Source organism: Cololabis saira, chromosome 9 (assembly GCF_033807715.1).
Source record: "Cololabis saira isolate AMF1-May2022 chromosome 9, fColSai1.1, whole genome shotgun sequence".
Lineage (NCBI taxonomy): Eukaryota > Metazoa > Chordata > Actinopteri > Beloniformes > Belonidae > Cololabis > Cololabis saira.
The window spans coordinates 41,044,079-41,057,926 of NC_084595.1; the positions used below are offsets into that span (position 1 = coordinate 41,044,079).

Here is a 13,848-nt window from a genome sequence, read left to right on the forward strand (position 1 = left end):
TTGACCCAAAACAGCCTCAGTGTGAAAAATCTGAAACACTTGCATGAAAGTTTGCAGCTACGTGCCAAGTAAAGCAACAGACTACTTTTACATTACCAGACATGATTTATGAGAGTGGTGAAATGGTAGATGAGCTTTGTTGTTGCAATAACCCCCCACTTCTTCCTGAGCTCAGACGTATCTCCGTCCTCTCCGCAGACTTCCTCGTTCCATCCCTCTCAGAGCTGCAGTCTGTGGGTGGAGACTGAGAGCTGATTGGCTCCACTCACTGCACGGTCACATGGTTCTACCTCCAGGAAAAAGAAACTTAAATTCACACACTCACTCTCTGACACTGACTGGGGAAATGGCGCAGAAAGGAGCTCAGCCGGACCAAGAAACTTTGACTTGTTCAATCTGTCTGGATCTACTGAAGGATCCGGTGACTATTCCCTGTGGACACAGTTACTGCATGAAGTGTATTGGAAACTTCTGGGATGAAAAGGAGCACAAGAAGACCCACAGCTGCCCTGACTGTAGGCAGACCTTCACACCGAAGCCTCTCCTGGTGAAAAATGTCATGTTAGCAGTTTTGGTGGAGCAGCTGAGGACGACAGGACTCCAAGCGGCTCCTGCTGACTGCTCCTATGCAGGACCTGAAGATGTTGCCTGTGATGTTTGCACTGGAAGGAAACTGAAAGCCATAAAGTCCTGTTTGGTGTGTCTGGTCTCTTACTGTGAGAAACACCTCCAACAACATTACAGTGTGGCACAGTTAAAGAAACACCAGCTTGTGGAGCCCGCCAAGACTTTACAGGAGAACTTGTGCTCTCTCCACGACGAGGTGATGAAGATGTTCTGCCGCACCGATCAGCAGAGCGTCTGTTACGTCTGCACCGTGGATGAGCATAAAGGCCATGACGTAGTCTCAGCTAAAACAGAAAGGGCAGAGAAACAGAGGGAGATGGGGATGACTCGACAAAAGATCCAGACGAAGGTACAGGACCTGGAGGAGGAGGTGAAGCTGCTGCAGCGAGAGGTGGGGAACATCAATCGTTCTGCTGATAAAACAGTGGAGGACAGTGAGAAGATCTTCAGGGAGCTGGTGCTTCTCATCCAGAAGAGAAGCTCTGATGTGAAGCAGAAGGTCAGATCCCAACAGGAAACTGAAGTGAGTCGGGTGAAAGAAGTTCAAGAGAAGCTGCAGCAGGAGATCACTGACCTGAAGAAGAAAGACACCGACATGGAGCAGCTTTCACGCACACAAGATCATAACCAGTTTCTACACGGCTACACTTCACTGCTGCCACTCAGTGAGTCCACACACTCATCCGGCATCGATAGACGCCCTCTGAAGTACTTTGAGGATGTACAAGCTGCTGTGTCAGAGACCAGAGAGGAACTACAGGACATTCTGGGAAAGAAATGGACTGACATCTCACTGAGAGTGACTGAGGCAGATGTTTTACTGTCACAGCCACCAGAGCCAAGAACCAGAGCTGACTTCTTAAGATACTCACGTGAAATCACGCTGGATAGAAACACAGCACACAACCAGCTGGCGTTATCAGAGGGAAACAGGAAAGCAACATTAACGATGGGTTTACAGGGTTATCCTAGTCACCCGGAGAGATCTTCTGTAATGTTTCAGATCCTGAGTGAGGAGAGTCTGACTGGACGTTGTTACTGGGAAGTGGAGTGGGGAGGACGAGGAGGTTATGTAGCAGTCACATACAAGGATGTCAACACACCAGACACTATATTTGGACATAATAACAAATCTTGGGCTTTATTTTGTAAAAATCAAAGTAACGAATTTTGGCATAACAAACTCAAAACCCCTGTCTCTGGTTCTCAGTCCTCCAGAGTGGGAGTCTACCTGGATCACAGAGCAGGTATTCTGTCGTTCTACAGCGTCTCTGAGACCATGACGCTTCTCCACAGAGTCCAGACCACTTTCACAAAACAACTTCATGTTGGGCTAGACCTCTACTCATTTGGAGACACTGCAAGGTTTTATAAACCCACATAAGTGTCCAATCTCTTGCTGAGTTCATCGTTGTGTTGCGTCTTTACTCCTCTCAGACTGATGCATCAAGTCAACAATGACTGAGAGATCAATGCAGTTTGTTCATACATTTTTGATCTGCTGGTTTGAATTCTAACTTAAATTCAGCTCTTCATTGGCTCCTGTTAGACTCTCTTTAAATTTCTCTCTGCTACATAAGACTTCTGAATATTTCTAAATATATTTGTATGTTGTTTCTCCATCACTGCATCTTTAAAGCCTCATTTAACATTTAAAACTCAATCTTTTCATACAATTTGTGTAACACAAAGTGCTTCACAGATATAAATGTAAACACACACATACTGGACACAGATGATCTGTTGTGCTGTTGTTCAAACCTGGATGGATGTGGAAGTCTAGAGTACTGTGTTACACTGAAATCATCATGGTGATATATTAGTTTATTTTACGCTGCTGATGATTGAGATCAGATGTAAATGAAATAAAGTAACAAGAATTATCAAGAAGATGATGCAAATTAATGTGTAAACAAATTGACACCTTACGTAATGAATAAAGTTTTTTTTCTCAAAAGTAAAGCCCTTTGTTTTGTGGTTGTTCCATAATTTTTAGTCATATGTGTTCACAAATATGCAATTAATTAGTAAAGTATGCATGTAAAACTTTTCTTAATATACTGTATTTATGTTTGTTATTCACTAAAAACACTTAATTGCAGACAAATATACCTATTTTCCTGGACTCATTTACCAATAATACTACTACTACTACTACTACTACTACTACTACTACTAATAATAATAATAATAATAATAATAATAATAATAATAACCCCCCCCCCGCCCCCTAGTGGGGGCGGGGGGGGGGTGATCTCGTAGCCCTTGGGGTTGGGGGTCGGCTTGGGGGGTCTGGGGTGCGGGCCTCTGGTGGCCCCTGGGGGGCGGTGGGTGGGGCCGCGGGGTCCTGTCCCTGGCCGGTGGGGGCCTTGGGGGCCTGTGGGGGGGGGTACCTCATGGCGGTGGGGGGGGTGGCTGGGGAGGGCTCGGGCGGGGGGCGGTGGCTTGGGCGTCTCCGGGCCTCCTGGGGGGGGCTGGGCCGTGGACGTGGGGGTCCCACCCGGAGGGCCCGGTCCTGCCTGGGTGGGGGGTGGCTGTCTGCGCTGGGGGGGCATTGCTGCCTTGGTCCTCCGTCGCTGGGCGGGGGCCAAGTGCCCCTGCGGATGTGGGGACTCCGTGACCCTTGGGGTGTCCGCCGGGGTGGCCTCGGGGGGGGGGGTGGGGCCGGGTCCGGAGATCGGGCCTCCCCTGACCGGGGGGTGCACGGGCGGGCGCGGCGGCGGGGTGGCGCCATTCCCAGGTATCTATGTCTTATGTTGTCAGTATGAATGGGAGGATGTTGGACCGTTTCCCCCTCCGTCTGGGGGCTCCGGCGGCTCCGGGGGCGCCCGGGGAGGTACGGCGGGGCCCTGGCCCGGCTCGGGGGGCCGGCCCCCGTCTACTGGATGGCCGGTGGGGGGACGCGGGTGTCTTATCAGGGCCAGCTTTGCTGGTCCTGCCTCCTGGCTTCGGCCTCCGCTCCCCCTCTTGCCCCCCCTACACGATTCATACGCACATAGGCAAAAGGCGGGGGGTCCGGGTCGTGGGGGGCACTGTCCCGCATGGCCCGGCACTCCCCGCCTCACGGTTTTAACAGCAAATTAGACACTGCACATTCAACACTTTATAAATACACTTGACAAGGACACGTAGTTCGGGAGGGGGGGGGGGTCGGTGTCAATCGATACTTGGCCCTCCCTCCTCCCTGTTTTTATGGCATTAATCACATGCACTCAACACAAGGGGCGGGAGGGGGTCCCACATCACCCGCGTTCCCTCACCGGCCTGGGCCTCGGACGGGTGGGTCGGGTTACCCGGGCCTGGCGGGGCCCGCCGTGCAGCCTGGGGTGCCTTCTGGCGGTGCTGGACCCCCCCGGGGAGGGGGAAACGGTGCGTGATTGTATGTCTGTGTCGGTGAGAATGCGGTATGGAAGGGTCCTGCCATGGAGGATTTGAGCCTCCATTGGCAGGACATCAAAAACTTAATAATTTATCAATATTATATTATACAAAGATGGTTATTATTATTATTATTATTATTATTAGTATTATTATTATTATTATTATGTATAGTATATTATATTATTATTAGTATAGGTATCGGATAGGTGAATGGATGAATGAATGGGATGCCTGGGTCTGGGGCCCTCCGTTGCCGGGCCTGCACGGGTGTCGCCTTGTTGGGGGGTTCCCTCTCTCCGGGCCCGTCTCCGGTCCCCCCCGCTGCCTCTACGGCGGGGCGCCCCTCTGGTCTTGGAGGGCCACTTTCGTGGGGGACGGGTGCGCCTGCCCGCGTCGGCGGCCGGGGCGGCTCTGTCTCTCCGGGCAGGCTGGCCCCCTGCCGGGTGGGGGTCGTTGGCCTGAAGGGTGAGGGCCTCCTGGCCGCGTGTCCGGCCCGGACCGGGTGGCCGGGGATTGCCTGGGTCGCGGTCCGCCGCCGCGGGGTCCCTGGCTGCTTCTTTCCGCGCCGTGGGGGCCCCGCCCGCGGGCCCCCTCGGCCGCCGCCGGGCGGGGGGGGGGCCTCGCAGGCGGTGGGTTGCCTCCCTCCTACTTCTCCCCTCTGTGGGGTTTGCCGGTGGCCTGGGTTCCGGGCTCTTCCTTGTCGGCCTCTGGTCTCGCGGGTGGCGGGGTCGCTCCCCCCCCTCCCCCACTATAGATACACTTCAGGTGGAGCTTTGTTTGGTTTATTTCACACACACACACACACACACACACACATACACACATATAGTCATTTAGTCACATGCACACACACACACACACACACACACACACACACACACACACGCATGATCATATACATACACACACACACACATAGACATACACACTGGCTTGTTCACCTGCATGCTGGCTCTCTAGTTTTTGGGTTTAGGTAGCGGTAGCGATAGCTTAGCTCAGACTGCGATCAGATCTCAAGATTTAGGTCGATTGCTGTTCGTGTTTTGGTTGGCTCCGTGCCGGTTTCGTGCTTTGTTTGTGGTTTTTTTTTTGTTGCAGATTTCCAGCGCTTGACGTGTGTCTCCGTGTGTTCCTGCTTCCTGGATTGGCAGCGGATGTCGTCACCCCCCCCCCCCACCCCCTCCCCCCCCAAAAAAAAAAAAAAAAAAAAAAAAAACACTGGGTTTGTATGTGTATATTTATGTATGTGTACGCATATGTGTGCGTATATATATGTATATATTACATATAGTAATAATGCACATATATACACTTTTGGTTTCTACCGTCATGGTATAATTCAATAATATGTGTGCAGACAAGGTAAAAAAAAAAAAAAAAAAAAAAAAAAAAAAAAAAAAAAAAAAAAAAAAAAAAAAAAAAAAAAAAAAAAAAATAATAATAATAATAATAATAATAATAGTAATAATATTATTAAGGGGAGAAAATAATCATTATTGTTTGGTTCGTTGAATAATAATTCACTGGAGATGATTAATAACATTTATTTCACTGAGGCTGAAACCTGACACCGCTCGTCTGTCCTCACTGGTGGTCAAACAGAGCCCCCTACTGGTGGAAGGAGGTACAGCATCTAAAAATCCACATTGGTATTTTACAGGGTTTAGTAAACACACCAGTCACACAAGGTTATTCTAAAGCAGTTCCCAAGACATACCTGACCTTTGTGTGTCACCTACTGGCTCTGATGCTGCTGCAAGTAAAACTGTACTCTCCACCACAGACCTATAGAATATATGCAACATCTTGCTGTAAATATCGAGGGATACAAACGTCTTCAAGATGTCAAATCTACAAAATACCCTTTTCTAAAGAGCCTCAGCATCACATTGTAACTCCAGTCTGTTGTCCAGGTGAGCACATGGGTCTCTGTCGTCCTCCACCATCTCCAGCTCTTCTGCCATGAAGGAAATAGTATTCTATAAAGTATTCCACCAGTCCTTTGCACTCAGCCTCCTGTTCTCCACTGACACATCTCCCCACAGCAGAGTCATCTGAGGGTTTCTGATAGCGGCAAGACTGAGTCGTGCAGGAAGTTTTGATGTTTGTACAGAGTGAATATTGATGCTGAAAGTATAGCCTCCTGCGACGATGACGAGCTGCTTAAAACCGCACAAAAAGTCATATCTCGATATTTTCTAGCTGAATGGCGATACTCGATATATATCGATATTTTTTCTGTGCCATAATTGGGGTTTCCCCCAAAGCATTATAGCATAGCATCTCTGTTAGCTTCATTTTTTTCTGAGGCAAACCCTTAAAAAAACAGTCAGTTTTAATACAAAGCCTCGTGCCAAATGTCACACAGGTTCCTTTATTAACAGAGGTCTGCACAATATCAAAATGTATAAAACAAATGAAATAAAAATAAACTGCCTGCATATAGAATAAAAATGCTTCTTGAATAAAATAAAACAAATATCCCTTTCCTGCATAACAATTAAATTAAAATACACTGTGTAATTAATACAATGTAGACAGTAACAGGCAGACTTTTCCACTGAGGTTGACAGTTGTGCAAATACCAACTTCAAGTCAATTTGTCACAAATTAAGCTATATCAAAATCATTAAAAAAAAAAATTTTAAATCTATATAAACGATATTGTCTCGTACCATATCGCGTTTGAAAATATATCGATATATATTAAAATCTCGATATATCGCCCAGCCCTATATGATAATGTAGGTGATCGTGGAGGCATCCACCTGTGTTTCCTGGAGTTTGTCACATAGTACTACGAGTGATGTAGAGGGTTCAGAAATAGCCTCTATTTATAGTTTAGCATTAAACATGCACCCCCCATTTTTTTAGATTTATTTTGAACTAATGTAACAAAATTGCACTTATGTATGTGGTATCACATGCTATTAGACGTCCAAGTCTATAGGTGGCGCCCACGCGCTCCTGTGAATCACAGAGAAACAGCGAGATAGTCACAGTCCCACGCATGCGCAGTCAATAATAAACCGCTGCTGACCGTGCAAGCAAAAGTTTAACAGTGTGCTGTTCCTTGTATTTTCACAGGTAAATAAGTATGATCTAGACATTCCGAAGGATGTTAAAACTTTATGTGAACTGTCAGTGACATGTTTGGTAACGTTTTGAGAGTATTTGAAGAGAGTTTTGACCGGTAGTTTTATTGTTTTGATGAAGTTTCATCACGGCTGCGGCCAGAGAAAGTTTCTCCATTGTGTTCCCACACAGAAAACACACGTGGTGCGCGTGCACGTGCGTGCGTGCGTCGTGTGCCTGAAAAAACGTTTGAAGCGTATTTTTCATTTGTTTACAATACGGTTGAGTCATAAACACCACTGAATGTAAACTGTATGAGGTTTAGGAAATATATTTTTGATGTATATGTTAGGTTATTGTTCTTACTACAGTTCTATGTGAGGGATGAGACTACAGATTATTTATTTTTGCACTTTATTTTTTGTTTAAAGGAGAATACTGTGAATTTTTGGTATTATTTGGTTTATTTGTATTTTGTATGTTATTGTGAACTCAAAAGAAAGCTATTGTTGAACAGTATTTTGATACTGATGTTATAAATGAGTATTTTGATTATTGAAGCAGTCAATAATAAACCGCTGCTGACCGTGCAAGCAAAAGTTTAACAGTGTGCTGTTCCTTGTATTTTCACAGTGCTTCCTGCCCTGTGAACACCTTGTGCCGACTCAGATAACCCCTAGGTCTGAGGCCGGTAACAATTGGGGGCTCGTCCAGGATAACAGCGCCACCTAGGAGGGAAAGAGTGAACTGCCACGGCGAGAACCTGTGTCTAAAGCTTCAGGGAAGGCTGCATTGCTGTGCGTCATCCAGAGAGTAGAGGCCACGGGTGCTGAAGATGGCTCCCACCCCAACCCCACGACGGCTGCTGATATTCACCATACAGAAGAGACTCCTAGCTTTGAGTTCTAGTCAACTACAGACTGTCGCCAGTGCAGTTGATGACGACAGAGATGTGGAGGACCTGGCGGCACTCAGTGAACCAGAACTGTTTGATTTGATTGTAGACTACCTGAGAAGTGAAAAGTTGAAAGGAATGGAGGACGAAGGAATGTCTCAAATCCTTCCCCTCAACGACATGATCGATGACATGCTACGTGCCCCGGATGGAGGAGACGTTGTGGGAGGAGCTGACCGTGGAGACGCTGACGTGGGAGAAGAAGCCGCAGCTGCATCTCTCCAGATGGATGACACAGCGACTCATCAACAGACCAGCCCCTCTACAGCAACCATGGACAGTAACCTGCTGTCCCCATCCAGAGAGAGAGACCCTCACACACCTCAACCGACCATGGACAGAGGCAACAACGCACCAACCAGGAACCTCGTCACCACATCGCCAGCCCGATCCGTCACCAACAGTGCAGGTGGTGTCCCTCCTGGCCGTGCCAGTACGTCCTCCAGTATTGGTGAGCAGGTGGTGAGAATTACCGATGTAGCCGCTCTGTTTCCACGTAGAGAATTTAAACTTTATGGTGGTCAGATTTCTGACACAGGGTCTGACATGTCATACAGTAGCCTTTGTAAACAGATGGATGAAGGGTTACGAGAAGGGTTTAGTGAGTCAGAGGTTATCCGCACTGTGCTAAAGATAACTAAGCCTGGTACATTCAGGGATATGCTAACTAACAAAGAAGACCTTACCATGAGTGAGTTAAAACGCTTTCTCCGTTCTCATATCAGAGACAAAAACAGCACTGAGCTTTTTCAGGAGCTTAGTACTGCTAGACAGCAAGACAAAGAGGGCCCACAGCAATTTTTGTACAGAATTATGGGTCTAAAACAGAGAGTTGTTTTTGAGTCACAACAGCCAGGTGCAGATTTTTGTTATGACAGAAAGCTTGTTCAGGGTACATTCCTTCACACACTCTACCAAGGGTTAAATGAAAAAAATAACCATGTCCGGTGTGATCTCAAACCTTTCCTCGCCGACTTACAGGTTAGTGACGACCTTCTCCTCGAACAGATCACTAAGTCCACAAGTGAGGAGGCAGATCGGTTAAAACGCCTTGGTACTGTGACTAAACACCGACCAGTGACTGTAAGTACAGCTCAGACTGACGAGACTGACCAGACTAAAAAGACTGACCAGGCCAAACAGACCAACGTTGACTCTGAATTACAGGCTAACCGTGCTGCTATTCTAGAGCTGACCGCACAAGTGACCTCACTGACCAAACACTTTGCCCAGGTTGTCAAACCCGCAGAGACTGTGACTCCCATTAGCCACTGTCCAACCCCGACTCGACCCTCAACGCGACCCCAGACATCGTCTGAGACCAGGGGCAGATGTCAAGACTGTGTGCAGAAGAACATAAAGAGCTGCCCTCACTGCTTCGCCTGTGGTCAGGAAGGACATCGAAAAGTTGGCTGTCTACAAAGGAAGGCATCGGGAAACGGGAGGAGGTCACTGGAGTGAGGCTGCCAGTGATCGTCGCCCGTAACAAGCCTCCAGTACAGGTGAACTCAGTCGAAACTATACACCCAGTCAAACCAACTACACAGGTCCAGCCAACACCCAGAAAACGTGTAGCACAACTCATTGGCAAGCGATGTATGGTCTCATGTGCAATCAATGGGGTCCCCCTCCAAATGCTGCTTGACTCAGGGGCCCAGGTGACCATGGTGGGGAGGGCGTGGGTAGAAGAAGTGTTGCCCAGTGTGAAAATACAGCCACTCTCATCCCTATTCACAGATCAACCACTCCAAATATCTGCAGCAAATGGCACGGCTGTCCCCTTTGATGGATGGGCTAATGTTGACTTACAGATACGCAGTGAGAGTCATGGACATGCTGACATACAAGTGCCCATCTTAATCAGCCAGAACTGTATTAACTGTCCCCTTTTAGGTAGTAATGTCATTGCAGAGCTGATCAAAGAGAACAAAGAACAGGTGGATATTACAGCCATACTGAAAGAAGCCATGAGTGTCAGTGAAAGCACAGTGGAAACCCTGATTTCTGTTCTCCAGGTACTGACCCCTGACGAAACACCTTCCCAGTACACTGTGCGAGTTGGAAAGAAAGGACTAACTGTTCCTGCTGGTCAGATCGGTGAGGTGAAGTGCAGAGTCAGAGCGTGGCCCCGGGGTGGAACGATGCTATTTGAGCCCAGTCAAGGAAACAACTGCCCCGAGGGTTTAGACCCCTTTCCCACTTTAATTGATGTCCCCAATGGCTCATCAAAAATCACCAAAATCCCTATCCAGAATTTCACTAAACACGACATCTATCTGTCACAGAGAACCATTTTGGGCACATTGGAGGAAATTATTGAGGCCAAACCCCTTAACCATTCCCCCAGCAACCCGAAACCCCAAATCCGTCCCACAGTTCAAACCTGCTCCGCTCTGACTCAAGATAAATGGCACCCACCTATTGAATTGTCACACCTCGAAGAGGAGGAACAAGCAATAGCCAGAGACATGTTATACGACGAGTCAGATGTCTTTGCCAAGGATGATGCTGACATAGGTTGCATCCCAAGCCTGCAACTCAAAATTCAGCTAAATGATGAAACCCCAGTCCAAAAACGCTACAATGCCATTCCAAAACCCCTGTACAGGGAAGTAAAAGACTATGTGCAGAACCTGCTTGACCATGGCTGGATAAGGAAGTCCACGTCACCGTACTCATCCCCCGTGGTCTGTGTCAGAAAAAAAGATAAGAGTTTACGTCTATGCGTTGATTTCAGGGAGTTAAACCGCAAAACTGTCCCAGACCGTCATCCGCTCCCACGCATTCAAGACCTGCTGGATAACCTGGGGGGCTACTCCTGGTTCTCAATACTCGACCAAGGCAGCGCATACCACCAGGGCTTTGTCGACGAGAGTTCCAGGTACCTGACCGCTTTTAATACCCCTTGGGGATTATATGAGTGGCTTCGACTCCCCTTTGGCCTTACCAACGCCCCAGCGGCCTTTCAAAGATGTATGGAGGGCGTCTTTGATGGCATGAGAGACGAGTACTGCACTCCATACTTGGACGACGTCTTGTGCTTTTCAAAATCATTCCATGACCACGTAGAGGACCTGAGGCGTGTGCTCCGCCGCCTGCGGGAGCATGGTATCAAGTTACGTCCAAAGAAATGTGAGCTGTTCAGACGACAAGTGAGGTACATTGGGCGCCTAGTGACAAGTGAAGGTGTCCAAATAGACCCTAAAGACCTGGAAGCAGTGTTGCAGCTGAAAGAGAGAGAGCCAAAGAATGTCGGAGAAGTCAGAGGTCTATTAGGCTTCTTAGGCTATTACAGATCCTTCATACAGGACTTCTCCAGAATTGCACGGCCGCTGTTCAAGCTTGCAGAGGGTCCCAGTGAGCCCAACCAGAGGCCCACTAAAGGTAACAACGCTGCACCCAAAAGAAAAGTCACAAAGTCTGGCCAGCTCCCCTCTCATACACCCGTCCAGTGGACCCCCGAACACAGTGCTGTGGTTTCTCGCCTGGTAGACATGTTGACCAATCCACCCATTTTAGCCTACCCAGATTTTAATTTGCCTTTTGTATTAAATACTGACGCATCCAATGAAGGTCTGGGGGCTGTGCTCTATCAACAGCAGGGAGGAAAGCTCCGTGTCATCGCTTATGGATCCAGAACACTCACGCCCGCAGAAAAGAATTACCATCTCCATTCTGGTAAGCTCGAGTTTCTGGCACTGAAGTGGGCCATTTGCGATAAATTCAGGGATTATCTCTACTATGCACCCACCTTCACCGTGTATACAGACAATAACCCCCTGACTTATGTGTTAAGCACAGCCAAACTCAACGCTGTTGGACATCGCTGGGTGGGTGAGTTGGCAGACTTCTATTTCACCATAAAGTACAGGCCAGGCAAGGCAAATGCTGACGCTGACACGCTCTCAAGGTATCCCGTTAAGCTTCAGGGTCACACAGGGGAGTACACTGAAACTCTACCCCCAGATGTTGTTTCTACCATATGGCAGGGGAACAAAGCAGTGGCCGAGAATGATGTGCCATGGATGGCAGCACTGCAACTCTCCTCTGGTGGTGACGAAGATCCCCCTGCGACAATTCCAACCATCACCCCAGATGACATCAAAGCTGCTCAAAAGGAGGATGCGTCAATCAATGAGGTGATGACATTGAAGAGGAGAGGATGGAATCCTAACGATAACGACAAAAGACAAATGACACGAGAGACAAGGAGACTCGTACATGAATGGAATAGACTCAAACTCGACAAAGGAATTCTATACAGGCAAGCAGGAAAATGGAAACAGCTCGTTCTCCCCAGTAAGCTGAAGTCGACCGTGCTCAAACACCTGCATGACGACATGGGTCATGTCGGGGCTGCCAAAGTGATCCATCTGGCAAGACAAAGGTTCTATTGGCCATTCATGCAGCGTGAAATAGACGACTATGTCATCCGCCAGTGTTCCTGTATTAAGCAGAAACGACCCACCATTCCAGAAAAAGCACCCATGGGTTCAATAACAACCAGTGCCCCATTTGAGCTTATTTCTATTGATTACCTTCACTTAGAGCCAAGTAAAGGAGGTTTTGAGTATATTTTAGTTCTGGTAGATCACTTCACGCGCTTCGCACAAGCCTACCCGACTAAAAACAAGTCAGGCAAAACCGCAGCTGAGAAAATCTTCAATGATTTTATTCCACGTTTCTCGTATCCGGAAAAGCTACACCATGATCAGGGTCGGGAGTTCGAGAACCATCTATTCCAGCGACTCCAGCAGTTGTCAGGCATTTCCCATTCTCGAACCACCCCATACCACCCGCAGGGAAACCCGGTGGAACGCCTAAATAGAACACTGTTACAGATGCTCCGCACTCTCCAAGAGGAAAGAAAAGCTGAGTGGAAAGACCATTTGCCTCACATAGTCCACGCGTACAACTGTACGAGACATGAAGCAACGGGCTATTCGCCATTCTTTCTCCTCTATGGAAGAGCCCCACGTTTGCCTATTGACTTAGTATTCGATCTTAGACCTGAGGGAGACGTGTCCAGTCGACAGGAATTCGCACAGAAATGGGCTTCTCGGATGCAAGACGCATACAGAATCGCCTCAGAGAATAGCCAAAAGTCCTCAGCAAAAGGAAAAAAATACTACGACCGTGGTGTTAAAGGGATGGCTCTTCAGCCAGGAGATCGAGTGCTTGTCAGGAACCTGTCCGAGAGAGGTGGACCTGGCAAACTCCGTGCTTACTGGGAGGAGAAAGTTCACAGAGTCATTGAAAGAGTGGGAGACGGACCCGTGTACAAAGTACAGGCAGAAAAGGGAGACAGAAATATCCGTGTACTGCACCGTAACCTCCTTCTACCTGTAAATGACTTGCCATTTGAACAAGATGACCAGCCCTGTCAGACACAAAAGAAACAGACAAAACAGAGAAACAGACAGACTAACAACAGAGAAGCAGCAGAGCAGGAGACTGATGATTCTGATGAAGAGGAAGGGTATTCCTACAGCCTCCGACCGTTACCTGTGTATACAAGGAGGATAGTCAGACATCAAACACCTCAACCTGAACCACACCGTCATCTCAGAGCTATAGCACCAGAGTTCCAACCTATGAGACAGACAACAGAACCAGGGGAGGTGCATCAGCAAGAGGAAGCTGTGGTTAGACCACAAGCACCACCAGCAGACACACTGCCTGCAGAGGAGGTCCAGGAACGACAAGTGATAACTGAGGACGAGGGTGATAAAGGCCCAGTAGTTCCAGAAGAAACGGTTGAACCTGACGCAGAGCCACGAGTTGGAGAGGAACCGATGAGGAGATCTACC

The 13,848-nt window shown here is 48.1% G+C and overlaps 1 protein-coding gene across 1 annotated transcript; it reads left to right on the forward strand.

The window, feature by feature from the left end:
- Nucleotides 1-345: 345 nt before the first annotated feature.
- LOC133451294 (tripartite motif-containing protein 16-like) lies at nt 346-2,011 on the forward strand. Its single transcript, XM_061730263.1, has one exon. The coding sequence runs from the start codon at nt 347-349 to the stop codon at nt 2,009-2,011; it is 1,665 nt and encodes a 554-aa protein (XP_061586247.1). The 5' UTR covers nt 346.
- The last annotated feature ends 11,837 nt before the right edge of the window (nt 2,012-13,848 follow it).